The sequence below is a fragment of the Corythoichthys intestinalis genome, chromosome 2 (assembly GCF_030265065.1).
Source record: "Corythoichthys intestinalis isolate RoL2023-P3 chromosome 2, ASM3026506v1, whole genome shotgun sequence".
Classification (NCBI taxonomy): domain Eukaryota; kingdom Metazoa; phylum Chordata; class Actinopteri; order Syngnathiformes; family Syngnathidae; genus Corythoichthys; species Corythoichthys intestinalis.
In genome coordinates, this window is record NC_080396.1 from 61,763,554 (window position 1) to 61,781,700 (window position 18,147).

The 18,147-nt window shown below is 39.5% G+C and overlaps 1 protein-coding gene across 3 annotated transcripts in view; it reads right to left on the reverse strand.

Annotated features, from left to right (window-relative positions):
* The window catches only part of arfgef2 (ADP-ribosylation factor guanine nucleotide-exchange factor 2 (brefeldin A-inhibited)), a 52,202-nt gene that overhangs the window by 4,641 nt on the left and 29,414 nt on the right, over positions 1-18,147 (reverse strand). For all 3 annotated transcript variants that reach the window (XM_057830505.1, XM_057830504.1, XM_057830503.1), the window contains exons 34-39: positions 17,225-17,333; positions 16,859-16,998; positions 15,414-15,591; positions 15,173-15,311; positions 3,393-3,510; positions 1,436-3,313 (exon numbers count right to left, since the gene is read on the reverse strand). In XM_057830505.1, the coding sequence (XP_057686488.1) occupies positions 3,155-3,313; positions 3,393-3,510; positions 15,173-15,311; positions 15,414-15,591; positions 16,859-16,998; positions 17,225-17,333 (843 nt within the window). In that variant the 3' untranslated portion in view covers positions 1,436-3,154. The remainder of the gene's footprint in view (positions 1-1,435; positions 3,314-3,392; positions 3,511-15,172; positions 15,312-15,413; positions 15,592-16,858; positions 16,999-17,224; positions 17,334-18,147) is intronic.

An 18,147-nucleotide genomic window follows, 5' to 3' on the forward strand; every position in this document is an offset into this window, starting at 1 on the left:
AGAGAAGTCTATATGGTTTGTACACTACTACCAATGATCCCCACACCCTCCCAATCTCATCTCAGTCTCTCGGAAAGAAACACGCCCACTTGAACAATTACGTAAGAATCTCTCGATTATTAAATCCAACATTACCGCAGATGAAATTGGGGTTTTTGCTTTATTTCCCCGTGTATATGTAATTTACATACGAAATACCCTGAACCTACTACTAGATATGATTCATTATTTAAATAAAAATGCCTTACTGTTTGAAAACGGAAAAACCCGGATGGTGTCTTGCATTACCGATTATATTTTAAAGGGTTTTAGTGGATCACGAAGGCAGCACGAGCTCAAAACGCATCATATTGCAAAAAAAAAAAAAAAAAAAGAAAAATTAATTAAAACCCATCACGAGACACCGCAGGGTTCGGAGTCATCTGAATTCAGCATATTTTTACCACTAATACATTCATGACTCCGCCATGATACGGTAGAAGGCTCCTCGACTGTAGCTGTCATCGAGTCCATTTGCATTAAAGCGGAAATGAGGGAAAACGCTCACACAACCGTGTATATTTTCGGGAAAACGTACTCTTTATAAAATAATGGTGGTAGAAACTACCAATTCTTTCAACCTCCTTCCTCGGCTAACGAGACTAGGGAAAACGTCCGAGCTTTTTTTTCCCCCCCCATCAAAACAAGCCAAACAAACGTCGGTCTAGTCTTGAAAAACAAACCATGAAGCTCTTACTTGTACGGCGGTTTCCACAGAACCATTTCTGGTCGCCTCGCGGTAAACACCCGAACGGAAGAGTCCAATCATTGCTAGCCCGACGAGCTAAATGCCGCAAAAGAGGCTAATAGCCACAGTAGAAGCATAGATGTCGCACATACTGAGTTAGATGCATAACGTCAATGTCATTGTCGTTAGTAACAGGCGGCCATCTTAAAGCAGTAAAATTCTCCTGCATGCTTTCACTGCATCGCTGACGTGTATGAGAAACCAAGCCGTTTGAAAATGGTCAATTCATTTTTTAAAGTACACGCTACGTTAACTTGTTTCTCGAATGGAACAGACACAAAAAGCCCGCCCCACTGACTCACAGCGCACATTGTGCATCTATCGCTTTATATACGCGATATCTATGAATAGAAGCAGCAGCCCACCAAGCGACTTCAGGCAGGCGCAGTGTGCCCCCGTGTGGCTACTTTCGCCTTTGCAGACACCATAAAGTTTCGATCATTTGTGTTCCTTGCAGCTTTGTTGTATACGTAGTTAAAAGTTAAATAACACTTAAACGTACTTCGACAAGCGCAGCATGAAATCTGAAAATGAGGATTTAATTTCTATACTTTATTTCAAATTCATTTTTCATTTCTAATTTTCAATGAATTCTAAATAAGACTATGGTACGATAGTAGCATGTATATATTATATGAATTTACTTACGTCTAATTCCAAAAGAGGTAGACCGCTATAAAGTCGTGATGCATTGGAATTCCAAAAAGTTGTAATGCAAGCAGTGAGATGCCGAACGAGCTAAACGCCAAAGTGACTGATTTACGTCACCGTTTGAAGTCATTGATCGCTTTGTTACGGGATTTTGCGTCATCAACTGACCCTTCGTATCTCTTTCATGTTCTATTTATTTGGATTTTTTTTTTTTTTTTTTTTTTTTTTTTTTGAGCGCTTGTTTGCGTTCAATTAACTTTTTTTTTGTCATTTTCACACAAGATATTCTGTCAACTCCATTGTCAGCTATAGACATCATATCCATGGATGGATGGCATGTTCCGTTGAACGTGTAGCGCCGTCAATGGCAACAGATTTTAATTATGAACTAACATCCAAGCCGTGAGAACAGTTGGAAGGTTGTTGATGTGTTTCAGCCTTGTACGTGGTTATACTGTATACCAAAGTTACTGTGTGGTCAGTGGGAAAAAAAAATCTACATTTTAAAAGCAACTCTGGTTGTTCTTTCTCTGCCATTGGTAGCCAATTACTTAACAGTGACAACATAATTAATGTTTTACCATTTTTCTAGAAATAGGTTGAAAATGGATACCCGCTCTTAATATCTCAGGACAATTTACAATTGCTACAACGCTGCCATAAAATGTTGAACATGAAATATCACTGGGTCACTTCTCCGTCTGACAGCATTGACTTAATAACAAAGAACATGAGGCAAATGAGGTAAATTTCTCCCTGAAATGAGCAATACTATCTAGCTAAATAACAAAGAAATATCAAAGAACATGAGGCTGTTGTAAATTTCTCCCTGAAATGAGCAATACTATCTAGCTAACGGCTGAGCTTAGCAGTTGTAACAAACTGGTTTTCATGTTAAACTGATCAGAATTCCAGTTTATTGATAACTTCAAATGCTCAAAGATACCATCACAACATAACAATCATCGCATTTTCATTTCCGTGGTATATCATACATTGAATCTTACATTGCAAACGTGACAGTCTGCATTTTTTCATTAACTGTATATATTTATATATATTTATAAATTCCCTAGTTTTTAGGGAAGAAAATTAGACATCCACTGTTACAGGGGAAGGAACGATTCTCCCAAAAAATATTTAAATGCACTTTAAATAATTACAAACACTGCATATGGGACAAAACATGACAGATGTGCAAAAAAAGAGGGACGCGGCTGCCTTTGACGCAATCACTGAGGCAAAGATGGGAAGCAATGGTTAAATCCATTAACACACAAATGGAATGCATTAGCACACGCGGGATCAACACTGTTGTAAACAAGCCAATGCTGAACACTGCAGTGTGACAGCAAAGTGTAAGGGCGGCTGACTCACAGACGGTCTTTTCCCAACAGGCACAGGTGGCCAAAACAGAGCGAGCAAGTGGAAGGTCCTTGAAGTTCCTTTAACTTATTTAATACCATAGACGACGATGGACGTCCAATCTGCCAGCCCCTCCAGTCCAACTGATGACTTGGAAGTCCCTAGCCATCTATGGCACTGAATAAGTTAACAGATACTTACACCACCTGGTGTGACGCTGCCATGACCAGAATGAGACAAATAACAAGTTAGCAGATTGCTGGTCAAAGAAAGCACCTCCTGTGAGACAAATGAAGAAAAAAGCATGGTTGATTGAGCGAAATGCGGGTTGTGCGTGGTGGGGTGGTATTTTCAGGGGCCGTCTCTCCCCATCGCCCCTGGTACAGCTATTTGGAAGGCAGAGCCGATGCGCAGGAAGAAGCGTCGCAGGACGGCGCGCAGCTCGGGAATCAGATCAAACTGCATCATCTCGCACAGGGGGGAGAAGTAGCACGAGGCGTGAGGCTTGAACTAGGATGACCAGGGAGAGCAGAAACGCACATTAGACAATTTTACACTTCTGCGACATACTGGGTGTGGGTGTTCCTGCCTTGTCATCAGGCAGCCTGAGTGTCCTGGTGAGCAGCAGCATCAGCAGACTGTTCCAAGCTTCTCTATGACTCTCAGATGTGAGACTGATGAAGTACGCCAGAGCTTCACTACACACCCTGACAACGAAAACATTGTTATCTAGGGGTGTAACAATATATGGAAAAGGTGATACATCGCCATACTTAGTAGCCAAAAAGGTTCTCGAGATGCTCCTACTAAGAATCTATATATAATTTTTAAAAGGTGTCACTGTTTTTAAAACAGTTTGCGAGCAAATTCTTCCTTAGCTTTAGGTCTATATTACCTCACTGGCAACAATTGACGGCGTGAGACATCCAGTTAATGTTGACTGGATTAAACGTCAAGTCCCGTCAATGGCACTGAAACAAGAGCATTCACAGCCAGTATTTTGTGGGCATTTATAAATCACTTCCTGTTCATTACATGGCATTTACAGATTATTTCCTGTAGATTTTGAGTCAATTCTCATTTTTTGGGAGACTTTCTTGAGTCACTTTCTTTTCAGTCACCAGAAATCAAAAGCAAAGGACTTGTAATAGCGTACCGCACTAATGCTAATTTTAGACCACAAGGCTGCGGGACGTCATCATTAGGGATGCAACGATACAGTTAAGTCACGGTTTGGTATGGTTTTCGATACGAGGGACACGATTTTCGATTCGATTCAATACATTTATTTGCTCCGAAACAAAATATACAAGTGTTATCATTATTTTTTTTAAGTTTTCATTTTGCTAACAAGCAAAAACAAAAATGCCATCATTAAAACATGCATTTTTTTAGTGCATAATATTTGTGTGCTTACTTCTTACTGATCTGAAGAAATTTTGTTTAAAAGTGCTGTTAGCAATCTTTACTGTTTGTAAAGTGAGGCGGAGCACACTGTTGATTGCTACAGCTCACTTAGCAGCTATTTTTACCACATGAGCAAAACATCCTATTTGTGGTCCAAGTCCATCTGTGTTATGTACTGAATTAACAATATTTGCAGCATTGTCTATGGTTTAGTTACTGGTATGGATTGATTTTGCCTGCTTAACTTCCATTCAGTCATGGCGGTTTTTAATTCATCGATTCAGCCGGAATTCTTTCAACAAAAAACATGCCAAGTAAACACTGCTGCTATGGAACTTGTAGAATTGACTCTACACATTACGGCCGTCCACTTATGAAAGATGTTTCCCGAAGCCATAAAAGTCAAGAGGGGGAAAAATATGAACAATGGATCAACTTGTGCGGACGTCCAAAAGACCAGTTTAACACCAGCAAAGTGAAGTCATTCACCTTCATATGCAGTAAACATTTTGTTGGGGGCCATGGTCCTACAGATGACAATCCTGATCCATTGCCTGCCACAGCCTGCCCCCGAAGAGGTAAGACATTTTGATATTTTTACTATTTTTTAGCGTGGCGTTATGCCATGTTGCTTCTGTCTGATAATGAATGTCCTGGAAACAAAAATAAAACTTTATTTATACAGTGCCTTGCAAAAGTATTCGGCCCCCTTGAATCTTGCAACCTTTCGCCACATTTCAGGCTTCAAACATAAAGATATGAAATTTAATTTTTTTGTCAAGAATCAACAACAAGTGGGACACAATCGTGAAGTGGAACAACATTTCTTGGATAATTTAAACTTTTTTAACAAATAAAAAACTGAAAAGTGGGGCGTGCAATATTATTCGGCCCCTTTACTTTCAGTGAAGCAAACTCACTCCAGAAGTTCAGTGAGGATCTCTGAATGATCCAATGTTGTCCTAAATGACCGATGATGATAAATAGAATCCACCTGTGTGTAATCAAGTCTCCGTATAAATGCACCTGCTCTGTGATAGTCTCAGGGTTCTGTTTAAAGTGCAGAGAGCATTATGAAAACCAAGGAACACACCAGGCAGGTCCGAGATACTGTTGTGGAGAAGTTTAAAGCCGGATTTGGATACAAAAAGATTTCCCAAGCTTTAAACATCTCAAGGAGCACTGTGCAAGCCATCATATTGAAATGGAAGGAGCATCAGACCACTGCAAATCTACCAAGACCCGGCCGTCCTTCCAAACTTTCTTCTCAAACAAGGAGAAAACTGATCAGAGATGCAGCCAAGAGGCCCATGATCACTCTGGATGAACTGCAGAGATCTACAGCTGAGGTGGGAGAGTCTGTCCATAGGACAACAATCAGTTGTACACTGAACAAATCTGGCCTTTATGGAAGAGTGGCAAGAAGAAAGCCATTTCTCAAAGATATCCATAAAAAGTCTCGTTTAAAGTTTGCCACAAGCCACCTGGGAGACACACCAAACATGTGGAAGAAGGTGCTCTGGTCAGATGAAACCAAAATTGAACTTTTTGGCCACAATGCAAAACGATATGTTTGGCGTAAAAGCAACACAGCTCATCACCCTGAACACACCATCCCCACTGTCAAACATGGTGGTGGCAGCATCATGGTTTGGGCCTGCTTTTCTTCAGCAGGGACAGGGAAGATGGTTAAAATTGACGGGAAGATGGATGCAGCCAAATACAGGAACATTCTGGAAGAAAACCTGTTGGTATCTGCACAAGACCTGAGACTGGGACGGAGATTTATCTTCCAACAGGACAATGATCCAAAACATAAAGCCAAATCTACAATGGAATGGTTAAAAAATAAACGTATCCAGGTGTTAAAATGGCCAAGTCAAAGTCCAGACCTGAATCCAATCGAGAATCTGTGGAAAGAGCTGAAGACTGCTGTTCACAAACACTCTCCATCCAACCTCACTGAGCTCGAGCTGTTTTGCAAGGAAGAATGGGCAAGAATGTCAGTCTCTCGATGTGCAAAACTGATAGAAACATACCCCAAGCGACTTGCAGCTATCATTGGAGCAAAAGGTGGCGCTACAAAGTATTAACTCAAGGGGGCCGAATAATATTGCACGCCCCACTTTTCAGTTTTTTATTTGTTAAAAAAGTTTAAATTATCCAATAAATTTTGTTCTACTTCACGATTGTGTCCCACTTGTTGATTCTTGACAAAAAATTTAAATTTTATATCTTTATGTTTGAAGCCTGAAATGTGGCGAAAGGTTGCAAGGTTCAAGGGGGCCGAATACTTTTGCAAGGCACTGTATATCACAACAGTCATGTAGGCCTATTTTTCTAAAATACGGATATTTAAATAAATTAGCCATGTTTGGCCTTGGTCTTTTTGTAGTAAGCCTGTTCATGCCTACAGGTAGGCTCTACATTTATCAGCTTTACCTTTTCGGTTGTAAAGAAACAACCTTAGTATGGGGGGAAGTGTAAATAAACTAATAGAATTAAGATTTGTTATTAATAAAAGCATTAAAAGTGTTTGTTGGCTGTCACTGAGTAGCATTTGCGATCGCTTCACAAAAATAGCAATATAAATTACCACCAAGAACGGTCAGAGACGTAAGACAACCAGAGAATATAATATACAAGAAAGACGGGGCATATGGTGGTAAAGGATAGCTTGTTGAAACAGGAGAATTTCATTGTCAGTGGCGTAAGGCAATGCACACAAGAAAAAGGTGTCGATAAAAAAACTACCTCTGAATCAGGTTGGCTCTTTTCCCTGTCTTTTTCAGCCCTTGACACTCAAGCCATCGCTTTAACTTAACATTTGTATGTTCTTCCACATCTTTACCAGTGAATTTGGCACCAGGGACATCATTTTCGGACAGAATTGGTCGGTTTAGCTCAGTAAACATTTCGTTCGTACACTATTTACCAAGGGAGTTCCAAATAATCGATTATTAGATGCACCACGATTCGACACGTGACGATTCGATTACGATTCATGAAGGTTCAAAGACGATGATTTTCCCTAACTTTATGACAGCCGCTCGTAGAGGAATGAAATTCAAGGCACGCCTGCCGCCCAGACACCTTTAACGGACGTACACACAACATTATGATGGATGCTGCCGTTTACTGAGCGAGAGATTCACTCCTTTTCAAAAGACTGGAAAATAATTTTGTGTATGAGACAGGCAGGGCCCCCACGGTCGTGCTTCTGTGCGCAAGTTATTTTTTTAGAGCGAGAGGGGAAGAGAGATAGTTCGTTGCTCCTTGTCTTTCAGTTGTCCAGCAGTAGGTTCAAGTCGTGTTAATTGGAAAAAGTTTTGCTAAGTCCCGTGTCGTCTATCAGAGGTGAGTACACGAACCCTCTTAAACTGTTTAGCCTCTATTGTTGTTGTTTTTGAGATGTTACTAGTTAGCGCCGAGCGCTATGCTAATTAGCGACTTTGCCAACATATTTCCTTGTCAAGTTGTGTGTTGTTTGTCACTCCAGATACAGAACGTTTAAAACCAGGATTAAGTACAGCGGTAACACTACAACCATGCGGAATAGTACAGAAATCTGTGAAAACAAAGTACAGTGGGGCAAATAAGTATTTAGTCAACCACTAACTGTGCAAGTTCTTCCACTTGAAAATATTAGAGAGGCCTGTTATTGTCAACATGGGTAAACCTCAACCATGAGAGACAGAATGTGGGAAAAAAAACAGAAAATCACATTGTTTGATTTTTAAAGAATTTATTTGCAAATCATGGTGGAAAATAGGTATTTGGTCAATACCAAAAGTTCATCTCAATACTTTGTTATGTACCCTTTGTTGCCAATAACGGAGGCCCAACGTTTTCTGTAACTCTTCACAAGTTTTTCACACACTCTTGCTGGTACTTAGGCCCATTCCTCCATGCAGATCTCCTCTAGAGCAGTGATGTTTTGGGGTTGTCATTGGGCAACACGGACTTTCAACTCCCTCCTCACCCCGTGGCGTCAAAATGATAACAAGAACGGGGAGCAAAAATCCCAGAACCACACAGGGGGACCTAGTGAATGACCTACAGAGAGCTGGGCCCACAGTAACAAAGGCTACTATCAGTAACACAATGTGCCGCCAGGGACTCAAATCCTGCACTGCCAGATGTGTCCCCCTGCTGAAGAAAGTACACGTCCAGGCCCGTCTGCGGTTCGCTAGAGAACATTTGGATGATCCAAAAGACGACTGGGAGAATGTGTTATGGTCAGATGAAACCAAAATACAACTTTTTGGTAGAAACACAGGTTCTCGTGTTTGGAGGAAAAAGAATACTGAATTGCACCATACCCACTGTGAAGAATGGGGGTGGAAACATCATTCTTTGGGGCTGTTTTTCAGCAAGGGGACCAGGACGACTTATCTGTGTAAAGGAAAGAATGAATGAGGCCATGTATCGAGAGATTTTGAGTGAAAATCTCCTTCCATCAGCAAGGGCATTGAAGATGAGACGTGGCTGGGTCTTTCAGCATGACAATGATCCCAAACACACAGCCAGGGCAACAAAGGAGTGGCTCCGTAAGAAGCATTTTAAGGTCCTTGAGTGGCCAAGCCAGTCTCCAGATCTCAACCCCATAGAAAATCTGTGGAGGAAGTTGAAAGTCCGTGTTGCCCAACGACAGCCCCAAAACGTCACTGCTCTAGAGGAGATCTGCATGGAGGAATGGGCCAAAATACCAGCAACAGTGTGTGAAAAGCTTGTGAAGAGTTACAGAAAACATTTGGCCTCCGTTATTGCCAACATAGGGTACATAACAAATTACTGAGATGAATTTTTGGTATTGACCAAATACTTATTTTCAACCATGATTTGCAAATAAATTCTTTAAAAATCAAACAATGTGATTTTCTGTTTTTTTCCCCACATTCTGTCTCTCATGGTTGAGGTTTACACATGTTGACAATTACAGGCCACTCTAATATTTTCATGTGGGAGAACTTGCACAATTAGTGGTTGACTAAATACTTATTTGCCCCACTGTATATTGGTTATGTCTTATTTCTAAAGACACTTTGTTCCCAGAAAATGTGGAATTCATTCCACCAGTGTAAATTTTATTGTATTGTTGAGAGAAATAAGTACTGCCTTTGAAACTATGTTTTTTCACCTTGTTGTAAAAAAAAAATAGTATCTCAAGGTCAGCTGTGTATTGTATGGGCATGTTGACAGATAAGAACTGCATTTAAAATGGTTAATGTTTTTGCACTTTCTTGTTAAAGAAAAAATATATATACAGTAGTTTAAGGGGAGCTTTTTGTTGTATGGGCATGTTTTCATCGTTCCTGTTGAATCATTAGGATATTTTAAATAAATAATGGACATACATTTGTTTGGCTACTTTATTCATTAGTAATGTAGGATGCATTGATAATTGTGATAATCGTGATAACCGTGATCATCACCAGTACCGTGATCATCGTTCAATAATCGAGTCGTAGCACCCTGAATCGTAATCGAGTCAAATCGTGGGGTGCCTAAGATGGCACCCCTATTATTTACATGTATCTAGCATGAGGGACAAACGTGAGTTTGACCCCCCCCTAGCAATAGTTGCTACCGTCATGAATATTAATGAGCAAAGGTGACGTGTTACGTGCGGTACGCTATTGCCCCAAAATCAAGAGGAAGTGACACGTAAATACGCTTAACGCACAAGGAAATGTCTAAAAAATTAACAGGAAATGATGTGAAATGCCCCAAAATGAACTTATCACCTGGCATTGGCTGCCACTGACTGCCATTGACGTTCAATTCGTTTGAAGTGGGAGGGATGGCAGCGAATGAACGAATGTTCATTCACTGCCACCCTCCCAGTTCAAACGGATTGGACGTCTACTAGTGTTCTACTCAGTCCAATTCACAGCAGAAGGATGAAATAGCTGGTTTTCCTGTTAATTATTTAGTAGAATATCCTCCAATGATTTTCTGAACCATGTATCAATAATTGTTGTATTGCCATGTTGTGAAATCATAGTAATCGTGGACCTTGTATCGTAAATCGTATCGTGAGCTACCCAGAGGTTCCCACTCATATTGTTATCATTTATAATTCCAATAAATCACCATTTTTCATCCAGAGTAGTGCTTCATATTACAGCACGGTTACAGCTATTGCAGTAAGTGAAGTAATAGGTCATGGCTGAAGCATCAAAACATTTTCCGTGAGTCAGCAGCTGGGTGACAAACAACACCAGCTTGTTTTTCGTACAACTATGATGAGACAGGTGGCAAAAAAACAACATCGAAAAACAACAAATCACAGCCAACATGAGGAGGTAAGAGGAGAGACGCAGTTTATGCAAATTAAGCAGTTGGTTGTTATTTATCACTTTAACAACCGACCAGGAGTCACAAGCTGTAACACACTCTGTTTGAGAACACATCTCAGAATATATGACTAATAATATATTTACTCCACTTGAATAAAGTGACAAAGAAAAATGTTGGAACTGTATGACTGAAAGCCTAAAACTTTTTGGTTTAAAGAAAAAAAAGTTGCATAATGAAAGTTACCGTAATACTCGGCTTTAGGACTGCAGCTGTTGATTATTTTAGTAATCAATTAATTTATCAACTACTTTGTTCGAATAATCGGATTACAACCTATTAAATATGTTGCAGAATACATTTTAAGAGATATAAAACAAAGGCTTGCTAAGATTTCACTTTCAAAAGAGCATTTAATGTGAATACAAAAAATCCTGAGTGTTCTTCAAACCATTCAGAACTGCATTTTCATTTAAAAATATACCTGAGCTTAGCCTCAAACGGTATAAAAAAATTAATAAGGATAAAAGTAAAACAACTTGCATTGCAAAAGTCTGCTATTTTAAATGCTATAAAATGTTAACATTTTTTACAGTGCTCTTAACAAATCGTTCAAACACATATTCCCACAAAAATTGCTGAATATGCCGATAAACGAAATGAACGAATGCATAAAAACACATTTGCTCAATCAAAAAATTACGTTGGACTTAACAGGGAGCAGCTGGATTCAGCCATGTTAAATGAGTTATGTCATATACACTGTTTCCATAAGAGGGCAGTGTATCCATCCAAATCAATAAAACTAAATGCAAACACTTTCAAAACAAACCATTATAACGCCACTCTAATTCAACAAATCCTCGAAGTAGCAAAATCTGAAGTTTTAGCCCTGCTGTTTATTGTAAAGTGTGGCTAATCTATTAATTTTTACAGCCTAACGCGTCGCATGTGTTTTGTTCAAATATACCATGATACAAAGTAGAAACCTGCTCCTTGTAGTCCAATGTGACTCTTATATGAACAGATAGTTTTTTCTTGTTAAATATGGGTGTTGCAGCTTTTGTCAGGTGTGCCTGATAGTCCGAAAAGCTTATGTCAAGTCATATTTTACTGTGGAAAAGCTGTAGCGTTACAATAATATACATTTAATTGACAAATACAGTGCCTTGCAAAAGTATTCGGCCCCCTTGAACCTTGCAACATTTCGCCACATTTCAGGCTTCAAACATAAAGATATAAAATTTTAATTTTTTGTCAAGAATCAACAACAAGTGGGACACAATCGTGAAGTGGAACAAAATTTATTGGATAATTTAAACTTTTTTAACAAATAAAAAAGTGGGGCGTGCAATATTATTCGGCCCCCTTGCGTTAATACTTTGTAGCGCCACCTTTTGCTCCAATTACAGCTGCAAGTCGCTTGGGGTATGTTTCTATCAGTTTTGCACATCGAGAGACTGACATTCTTGCCCATTCTTCCTTGCAAAACAGCTCGAGCTCAGTGAGGTTGGATGGAGAGTGTTTGTGAACAGCAGTTTTCAGCTCTTTCCACAGATTCTCGATTGGGTTCAGGTCTGGACTTTGACTTGGCCATTCTAACACCTGGATACGTTTATTTTTGAACCATTCCATTGTAGATTTGGCTTTATGTTTTGGATCATTGTCCTGTTGGAAGATAAATCTCCGTCCCAGTCTCAGGTCTTGTGCAGATACCAACAGGTTTTCTTCCAGAATGTTCCTGTATTTGGCTGCATCCATCTTCCCGTCAATTTTAACCATCTTCCCTGTCCCTGCTGAAGAAAAGCAGGCCCAAACCATGATGCTGCCACCACCATGTTTGACAGTGGGGATGGTGTGTTCAGGGTGATGAGCTGTGTTGCTTTTACGCCAAACATATCGTTTTGCATTGTGGCCAAAAAGTTCAATTTTGGTTTCATCTGACCAGAGCACCTTCTTCCACATGTTTGGTGTGTCTCCCAGGTGGCTTGTGGCAAACTTTAAACGAGACTTTTTATGGATATCTTTGAGAAATGCCTTTCTTCTTGCCACTCTTCCATAAAGGCCAGATTTGTGCAGTGTACGACTGATTGTTGTCCTATGGACAGACTCTCCCACCTCAGCTGTAGATCTCTGCAGTTCATCCAGAGTGATCATGGGCCTCTTGGCTGCATCTCTGATCAGTTTTCTCCTTGTTTGAGAAGAAAGTTTGGAAGGACGGCCGGGTCTTGGTAGATTTGCAGTGGTCTGATGCTCCTTCCATTTCAATATGATGGCTTGCACAGTGCTCCTTGAGATGTTTAAAGCTTGGGAAATCTTTTTGTATCCAAATCCGGCTTTAAACTTCTCCACAACAGTATCTCGGACCTGCCTGGTGTGTTCCTTGGTTTTCATAATGCTCTCTGCACTTTAAACAGAACCCTGAGACTATCACAGAGCAGGTGCATTTATACGGAGACTTCATTACACACAGGTGGATTCTATTTATCATCATCGGTCATTTCGGACAACATTGGATCATTCAGAGATCCTCACTGAACTTCTGGAGTGAGTTTGCTGCACTGAAAGTAAAGGGGCCGAATAATATTGCATGCCCCACTTTTCAGTTTTTTATTTGTTAAAAAAGTTTAAATTATCCAATAAATGTTGTTCCACTTCACGATTGTGTCCCACTTGTTGTTGATTCTTGACAAAAAAATAAAATTTCATATCTTTATGTTTGAAGCCTGAAATGTGGCGAAAGGTTGCAAGATTCAAGGGGGCCGAATACTTTTGCAAGGCACTGTAGGTTCTAAAAGTACTTACATATATTTTTATACCAATTCAGCTGGTTAAGTCACATTTAAGGTCAGTTGTATTTAACATTCAAGTACAATAAACATACATTTAATCGAGAGTTGTCCGATATTATCGTGTAGCTGATAATATCGGCCGATAAACGCATTTTAAAATATCAGATAATCATGACACTGGTAGAGGCCTTTTATTATTATTCTTGTATTATCATTTATGAGAAGCCTTCTGCCTTTATACACGGGCTGGTCACGGCTTAACACAGCAGTTATGCTAATTGAACATTACATGTCTCCAAACTAACATGCTTGGGATTTGCTATGTGAGCAGATCATTTGCATTCATGGTACAAAAATCAAATTAACAATAAATGATTGAAAAAATAATTAATTATAAACTAAATATAGTGTTGCAATTATATACAGTTATCCATAACTTAATTTGAAGTTGTTCTCTTTTTCATAGAAGGTTTATTTGGAAAACCTTGAAGCATAGACTTCATAATGTATTGACTGGACACGGGGCGCAGGGCCAATAAATAGGGGGCCTGCATTGTTGGTGAGGCCGTCAAAGCTGACCGAGTGGAATCACAGACAAAGAGCTTTTTAGTTCTTGTGAATAAAATCCCCGAATTGTTTATAGACATGGACGTAAAACAGTCTTGATTGTTGGTTAAAAGCAAAAAAAATGTGTAGTTAGCAATTATTTCACGTAAATATGTTAAAGTACAATGCTAGCCTGTTAGTAAATGTAGTTATCGGCCGCCTTACGTAAACAGAGCTTTTCCGGTGAAAATTCTTGTGAATAAATGCTTAAATTCCCGAATTCTTTTAGATTTGGACGTAAAACAGTCTCGATTCTTGGTTAAAAGCAAAAAAAATGTGCAGTTACCATTTATTTTACGTAAATATGTCGAAGTACAATGCTAGTCTGTTAGTGAATGTAGATAGCGGCCGCCTGATGTAAACAGAGCATTTCTGGTAATAAATTCTTGTGAATAAATACTTAAATCCCCCAATTCTTTATAGATATGGACGTAAAACAGTCTCGATTTTTGGTTAAAAGCAATAAAACGTGCGGTTAGAATTTATTTTACATAAATATTGCGATTATGATGCCAATGAAGTAGCAGCTAATTTCTCCCATTGATTTTTTTCACGTTTCAAAATGCATGCATGGTACGAAAAATATGATAATTACCTTGAATCCTCGAACAAATCACTCCTGAGACAATCCTTCCTGTTTGTATGCGGTCCAGCTTTCGTACTTTTTCAACAGAAATCCGGCGTTACATCGCTGTGTGCGTGTTTGTGAATACCTCCCCTTGATATGGGCGGCCCCCTACTTTAAGGCGAGGCGCAGTGCATGACCGATCGGACCCATCAATACCATTATGAAGTCTATGCTTGAAGTTGTTATAATTATCATTATTAAAGTATCCAGTGGGGCATCACAATACAATCAGCCATAATATGTTAAGTCCACAATTGCATATATCGGTATCAGATTTATGGAGTTGGACAATATCGGGATATAGGTTAAAAAGTCATTATCGAACAACTCTTATTTAATCAGATACAACTTATAAATTTTAATAGTTTTTTGTGGTATCTTTTCTATTTTCCTGTATTCAAGCACAGTGTTATATTGTATTTATAATGTGTTTAAAATTGAGGGGGGAAAAAACGGCTTCATTTTAAATGAATTGTTGTTCTTGTACATTTCAATGTTGATGTTGCCAAGTATTCTCAGAAACGAGTTGATGTTTAAGGATAAACAGAAAGGCATCACAATACAATTACAGTTAACCGTGTTCCTTAAAACAGCAAGGAATAACGACATTGTTAACGACATAAAGGTTGAACTCACAGTAGCAGACGTGTTTGTATGTCGGGCCATGAGTCGCGCAGCTGGGGATCCGAGTACATCCTGAACAGAATTCTCAAGCTGCAGGCTAGACTGCTGGTTTCCTGCTTCAACAGGTTGGGCTTGGACTTCCCTTTGAAGCCTGGCACACCATATTAGACACATTATTGCTAAAGGATAAATCAACGTATCGCTGTAATGAAAACTCCCCTACTCCGCTTCACTTTGGCTAGCCATAGCATACCTGCCCTCCAGAGGGCTGTTCTTTGCTCATTATTGGAGTTGAACTCCTTTGCAAAAGTATGCGACTCCAGTAGACAGTCCAGCAGCTTGAAGAGGTGAGCAGAGGTCATGTGTCTGTACATCCCTTGATCAGACTCTGGACCGACTGCATCGGCTGACGGCTCTTCCAGAACATCTCGCTGACGGAAGGACAATCTCAGTCAAACAGACTGCCGTTTACATGACATGATAACAGTCATATCTGATCTAACCAAGAATGTGTAAACCTTTTTATCCACAACGTTAACAAGCGATGTGAAAAACATGTCACTTCTTATCGGTTTCACTACAACACCCATTAAAGTGTCATCGAGGCCAAAATGATAGAATGTCTGACACTGCCCTTTTTCTGTAGAACAAGCTACAGTGGGGTAAATAAGTATTTAGTCAACCACCAATTGTGCAAGTTCTCCTACTTGAAAAGATTAGAGAGGCATGTAATTGTCAACATGGGTAAACTTCAACCATGAGTGACAGAATGTGGAAAAAAAAAAAAAACTAAAAATCACATTGTTTGATTTTTGGGAGAATGTGTTATGGTCAGATGAAACCAAAATACAACTTTTGGTAGAAACACAGGTTCTCGTGTTTGGAGGACAAAGAATACTGAATTGCATCCGAAGAACATCATACCCACTGTGAAGCATGGGGGTGGAAACATCATGCTTTGGGGCTGTTTTTCTGCAAAGGGACCAGGACGACTGATCTGTGTAAAGGAAAGAATGAATGGGGCCATGTATCGAGAGATTTTGAGTGAAAATCTCCTTCCATCAGCAAGGGCATTGAAGATGAGACATGGCTGGGTCTTTCAGCATGACAATGATCCCAAACACACAGCCAGGGTGACAAAGGAGTGGCTTCGTGAGAAGCATTTCAAGGCCCTGGAGTGGCCTTGCCTGTCTCCAGATCTCAACCCCATAGAAAATCTGTGGAGGGAGTTGAAAGTCCGTGTTGCCCAACGGCAGCCCCAAAACATCACTGCTCTAGAGGAGATCTACATGGAGGAATGGGCCAAAATACCAGCAACAGTGTGTGAAAAGCTTGTAAAGAGTTACAGAAAACGTTTGGCCTCCGTTATTGCCAACAAAGGGTACATAACAAAGTATTGGGATTAACTTTTGGAATTGACCAAATATTTATTTTCCACCATGATTTGCAAATAAATTCTTTAAAAATCAAACAATGTGATCTTCCACATTCTGTCTCTCATGGTTGAGGTTTACCCATGTTGACTATTACAGGCCTCTCTAATATTTTGAAGTGGGAAAACTTGCACAATTAGTGGTTGACTAAATACTTATTTGCCCCACTGTAGTAGTAGTAGTAGTAGTAGTAGTACATTCACCTTGTTCATCTTTTACCTGCATGTTGCTTTGGATCCACATGTTTTTGTGCGCTGTTGCTTACCTGGGCGGCAGCCATGTTCTCGGCATCCTCTTTCTTGCTGGTCGCCGGAAAGAAGACGATGTTGTCAACGGTTTGGATTAGCTCCAACTGTACCACACATTTGATGAGCAGGCCTGCAAATAACCTGTGGTCTGAAACTCCTGCAAAGACAAGAAAGGCGTCACAGACCCGTTGGGGAATACAATTTCAAAAAACAGCAGTTTAGCGTTTCTGGACGTCACACACGATTGTTGTTTGAACTAATATTTTATCTGAAAAATGCTGATTCATCTACATTTATTACAATTCGTCCTATTTTGGGGGTTCCACTGTATCCAAAAAAAGGAACATGTTACATGCTAAGACCTTGGCATGTGGTATACTCACGAGCGTTGGACTTGCCCTTCCAGGTGTCATCACTCGACATTTGGCTGTGTCCTCTCTCTGAAAGAGCTCTGTCATAGCTGCTCTGTGACTGGGTGTCAAAGTCAACATCCTGGAAATGAATTTAAAATGAGGGTTTTCAAAATACCAGGAGTCAACAAGTAATGCCAGGGGATCAGTAAAAGTTTTTGAAATAAACAGTCACAACGTTTTGAAAAAGTGCATAGCACTGCATACCTACATCGTATAAATCACAGGTGTCAAACTAAAGGTTCAGGGGCCAGATCTGGCCCACCGCATCATTTTGTTTGGCCTGCGATAGTACCGGTAATTAGCTGCAAAAATGAGATTTACTGTTTTGAAAAGTATATCCGTATATAAAGATGGAGATAATCATCTACTAAAAAAAAAAAAAAAAAAAAGATTATTCAATTTTTTGGTTATTTTTCAAAACAGCAAAACTGAAGAAATGTTATTGTTTTCATTCAAATATGGAAATGATTTTTTTTTTAAATGGGGGAAAAAACACTTTTAATTGTTTGAACAAAAATTATTAAAAATAAATAAACATAATTATTTCATTTAATACCCAATTATTTCTTACATTTTTGCTATTGAGGATTTGAATGATTTCAGGGTCAACATTTAATACCCAATTATTTCTTACATTTTTGCTATTGAGGATTTGGATGATTTCAGGGTCAACAATTTCTCCAAACGATGAATCAATCATAAAAATAGTTGTCGAATCCTCTGAAAATTAGTTGTCAATTAGTCAATTAATCATGTTTGCCTTAAATGGCAGACAACATGGCCCTCCAAATTAGCCTATGACTACGATGTGGCCTGTGACAAAAACTGTTTGACACCCCTGTGCTAAACTAATCATGCCTCCCTTCCTTAGCTTTGGGCCAATTAAAAGCCCT